The sequence below is a fragment of the Penaeus chinensis genome, chromosome 39 (genome assembly GCF_019202785.1).
Source record: "Penaeus chinensis breed Huanghai No. 1 chromosome 39, ASM1920278v2, whole genome shotgun sequence".
Taxonomy (NCBI): Eukaryota; Metazoa; Arthropoda; class Malacostraca; order Decapoda; family Penaeidae; genus Penaeus; species Penaeus chinensis.
Genome location: NC_061857.1, coordinates 1,171,631 through 1,176,630, shown reverse-complemented (window position 1 = coordinate 1,176,630; position 5,000 = coordinate 1,171,631). Strand labels below are relative to the sequence as shown.

The following is a 5,000-nucleotide window of genomic DNA, read 5'->3' as shown; positions in this document are numbered from 1 at the left end:
AGTATTTCTGGCATCATTACTATTATTACTGTGGTTGTTTATGTTATTACTATTGTTTTCATAATTCCTATCAGTTTCTTTCTTTATGTTTTTTTTTATCTTTTGCAATGTAACTATCGATTTCCGATTCATATACACATATATGTATATACATGTATATATTAAAATACATACATACATACATACATACATACATACATACATACATATATACATACATACATATATACATACATACATACATACATACATACATATATATCGATTTCCGATTCATATACACATATATGTATATACATGTATATATTAAAATACATACATACATACATACATACATACATATATACATACATACATATATACATGTATACATACATATATACATACGTACATACACACATACACATACACAAACGCACGCACACACATATATATATATATGCATACATAGATGATAATATATGCATGTACATATAAATATATTAATATATGTATATATTTATGTTTTTCTTGTTCTTATGTATATATGTATATATGTATATATACGTATACATTTACATATATATATATTCATGTATATGCATATATATAAATATACATATATATAATCTTATATATATTATAAATACATATACATATATATTTTTATACATATATAAGTATATGTATAAAATATTATATATATGTATATATACATACATACACACATACAAACACACATATATACATATATATATATATATATATATATACATATATGTATATATGTGTGTGTGTGTGTATACAGTATACATATATATATATACATATGTGTGTGTGTGTGTGTGTGTGTGTGTGTATGACTGTCGCGATAATCCAGTGGTTAGAGCACTGGACTATCGAGTTCAATTCCCCGTCGCGGTGGTCGAAAAAATGCCTGTGCTCTGACTGTTGGCTCGAGCCCGTGAACACGACATATCGCCTTGAGAAGTCATACGCAGGTGTCGTAAAGGAAGTCACCGCCGTGGAACAAGTGTTAGCGCGCCGAACCGCGGTTGATTAGGAAGGGCATCCAATCAGGCAAAGGTGACACTGCCATATAACCTCTTAATAGTGAATTGAGAGAGGCCTGTATCCTGCAGTGGAATGAATGGCTGTTGAAAAATGTATATATATACAGTACATACATGCATACACAAACACACACGTGTATATATATGTATATACATATATAAATATACACATATATACACACACACACACAAACACACACACACACACACACACACGTGTATATATATATATATATATATATATATATATATATATATATTATATATATGTATATATATGTGTGTATATATGTATATATATATTCATTCAATAATTTATTTTTATACATATGTGTACATATATAAATAGAATATATATACATGTACACACGTACGCATTTAAGTAGGCGCTATAAAGTTTATATTAGCTGATAAATATTTTGTTATGAATAATAATATTGCTTCATATATTTCTGTTACAATCAATGTTTTTTCTTGAGTTTGATGGCGTGATACGAATATGAGAATGAAACCTAGTCAGTCGTATACAAAAACACACTCATGTTCAGAAAATGTTGTATAAACACATATCAAAGACGTTTTTCATCTGATAACATATCCTCTCTGCTTTTCGTTGAAGAGTCATGTTGAAACAGGTCAGCTGGACTGCGTTCATGGAAGTCGACCTGACCTGAAAGCAAATATGACATTATTTATGCAGTTAGGAGATGCACATTTACGCATGTCTTAGATTTCATGTGATCTCTGGCTATCTGTCTTTGTCTGTCTCTCTTTTTTTCTGTATTTTGCAGCGAAACATCCTAATGTTATGATTGTATATTGGTTTCTTATAAATTTAAATAATAACAATATATACATTAAGCATTATATCTATGACAATAATCTTTACATCTCATATGTCTGCATGCAAGTTTGCACTTCATTTAGAGATATATCAGAGGAAGAGGCCAAGAGTTTCGTAATATATTGTAAACCAGGGATAACTATTTTGTTTAAGATAATTTATGATGGAAGTACGTGACATATAATTGTGTCCAGTTTTGACATATATGCCTCATGTATTGTTTTTTAGTCAGCTGTCACCAAAACAAGAACAATGAACGACTAAATGATACATAGTACAGGTAAAGAAGACAAAACTATCCGTTGCCCTTACCTTTATCCTCGCCTCCGTAAGCGGCTTCATCAACAACGGAATCGCCGCCCACAGCGGGCGCCTCGCCGAAGACCGGAAGGGGCACAGCAGGCGTCTCCGAGGGTGCGGCCGGAGCTTCATCAGCGGCCGGCCTCCCGTCAAGTGCCGCACTGCCTCCGCCATCGGGGGCCTCGACCTCAGCTCCCTCCTCAACAAACGATTCTTCTCCTCCAACAAGTGGCGATTCATCCCTAGCAGTTGGTGGCTCGCCCCCAGGAACTGGTGATTCATCCCCAACAAATGGTGACTCATCTCCAGGAACTGGCCATTCATCTTCAGGAATTAGAGATTCACCCCCAGCAAATGATTCATCTCCAGTAACCGTGGCTTCACCCTTAGCAGGCGGTGATTTATCTCCTGAAATTGGTGGTTCATCTCCAGCAATCGGTACTTCATCCCTAACAAAGAGTGATTCATCGCCTAGAATTGGTGCTTCATCAAAAGCACTTGGTGCTGTATCCCTATGTGCTATTTCCATAGGTTCACCCGTAGGTATTGCATCTACATTCATAGGTTCACCCGTAGGTATTGCATCTACATTCATAGGTTCACCCGTAGGTATTGCATCTACATCCATAGGTACTGGTAATTCATCCCTTAGTGTTTTATCCCCAGATATTTGTGATTCATGTCCAGCAATTGGTGATTCTTTCCCAACGAGTGATGATTTATAACTAGGGATTAGTGCTTCATATCTATCAAGTAGTGATTCATCCTCAGGAATTGGTGATTCATCTCCAGCAATTAGTGTTTCATCTCCAGATGTTGGTGAATATTCTCCAGCAATTGGTGATTCTCCCCCAACTAAAGGAAATTCATTCCCAGGTATTGGTGATTCTCCCCCAACTAAAGGAAATTCATCCCCAGGTATTGGTGATTCACCTTTAGAAATTGGTGCTACATCCCCAACAAATGGTGACTGCACCTCAAGAAGCGGAGATTTATTTCTAACATCACTGACAAATTGAGATTTACCTCCTATATCTGAAGTTATATCACCATCACCACCAATATCTTTTGATTCACCACCAGTACCTGCTGTTTCACCAACAACCACTGGAGATTCCCCACCAATGTATAGAGATTCATCGCCAACAGTTCCAGCGGCCGGCGTTTCCCCAAGCAGGCGAGCCAGATAGGTGTCTGGTACGACGAACCCTCTCAATCCCACGCCTCCGTTGACCACGCCAGACACGCCGGTGCCTCTGCCGATGATCCCCGCGACGCCCGTGCCTCCGCTCACACTCCCGTTCACGCCTGTGCCACTCAGGATGGTTCCATTCACCCCCGTGCCGTCTAGGACAGCCCCGGCCACCCCGGTTCCGCCCGAGATCATGCCAAATACCCCAGTGCCATTCTCTACCGTCCCGTTCAGGCCCGTGCCTCCTATGACGTACCCCACAACACCTGTTCCATTTTCGACAATGCCCCTAATGCCAGTGCCATTCCTTATATTCCCAAGAACTCCTTTCCCCCCTTTCACTACCCCAAGCACCCCAGTGCCATTGCTGATGGATCCTAATACCCCGACTCCATCTTTAAGGGTTCCAACCAGCCCCACACCACCTCTTACATTTCCTCTTACACCAACTGCATTCTTGATAATGCCATAGACACCTGTGCCTCCGCTTACTTTTCCATAAACACCTGTGCCATTTTCGATGGCACCAGATACACCAATGCCACTGCTGACCTCACCGTGCACACCTGTGCTATTGGACCACACTAAGCCATCCACGCCGATGCCACCTCTTACATCTCCTGCCACTCCCGTGCCATTGGCAACCATGCCAGAGACACCAACTCCACCGAGGATGGAGCCAACCACTGCAACTCCGCCGCCAGTGACGAGGCCGGAGACGCCGACGCCTCCCTTTACAGCGCCGGCCACGCCAACGCCGCCGTCGACGATGCCGGTGAACCCGGTGCCGTTGGTGACGTCGCCCACCTTCCCCACCTCCCCGGGGCCCACGATGCCGAAGCGCCCGACGCCTGGCATTCCCGCTGCTGGAGGGCTGACTTCCAGGCCATGAGTCCTAGGAAGATTCTTGATGCTCCCATTATGCGCATCATGAAAGTAAGGATAATGTGCCTCCAACAAGGTGGACTTCCCATCACTTGTGAAGCAATGTGTCAAGAGGCCAGCGAGCAACACAAGACTCCACATCTCTGACAATCCCTCGCTATTTGCTGCAAGAAAGGAAAATATAATTCATTTATATATTATAGTAGCCTTATACTGTAAATCTGAAAAGACTCACATGCACACACACACACACACACACACACACACACACACACACACACACACACACACACACACACACACTCACACACACAATGTGTATATATATGTATATATATAAGTATGCATGCGTGTGTGTGTGTGTGTTTGTATATGTATATATATACATACACATATAAGTATACATAGATATATACATAGATGTAAATATATATTTATATATACATATTTGCATACTTGTATATATAGAGGTAAAAATATTTATACACTGGTATCAGTGTTTTGACCTGCATCATTGGATTTGGTACAGTGATACAGGCAATGTGGCCAAGGAGATTGACCACATCCTTGTTGGTACTCAATGGAGGAGTGTCCTCCAGAACTGCAGGGTATATCGGAGTGTTGAGTTCTGTGGAACTGATTAGTTGTGGCTACACTCCAGGTCCACCTTAGAACACCCTGTTGCTCCAATGAGCACCTTAACATGTTTTATGTGGACAGATCACGG

At 40.5% G+C, this 5,000-nt stretch overlaps 1 protein-coding gene across 1 annotated transcript in view; it reads right to left on the bottom strand.

Moving 5' to 3' along the window:
* Nucleotides 1-1,571: 1,571 nt before the first annotated feature.
* Nucleotides 1,572-5,000, bottom strand: part of LOC125046928 (mucin-19-like) — a 7,734-nt gene continuing 4,305 nt past the window's right edge. Inside the window, exons 2-3 of the mRNA XM_047644954.1 lie at nt 2,209-4,437; nt 1,572-1,722 (exon numbers count right to left, since the gene is read on the bottom strand). Coding sequence (XP_047500910.1) covers nt 1,622-1,722; nt 2,209-4,414 — 2,307 coding nt within the window. The 5' untranslated portion in view covers nt 4,415-4,437 and the 3' untranslated portion in view covers nt 1,572-1,621. The remainder of the gene's footprint in view (nt 1,723-2,208; nt 4,438-5,000) is intronic.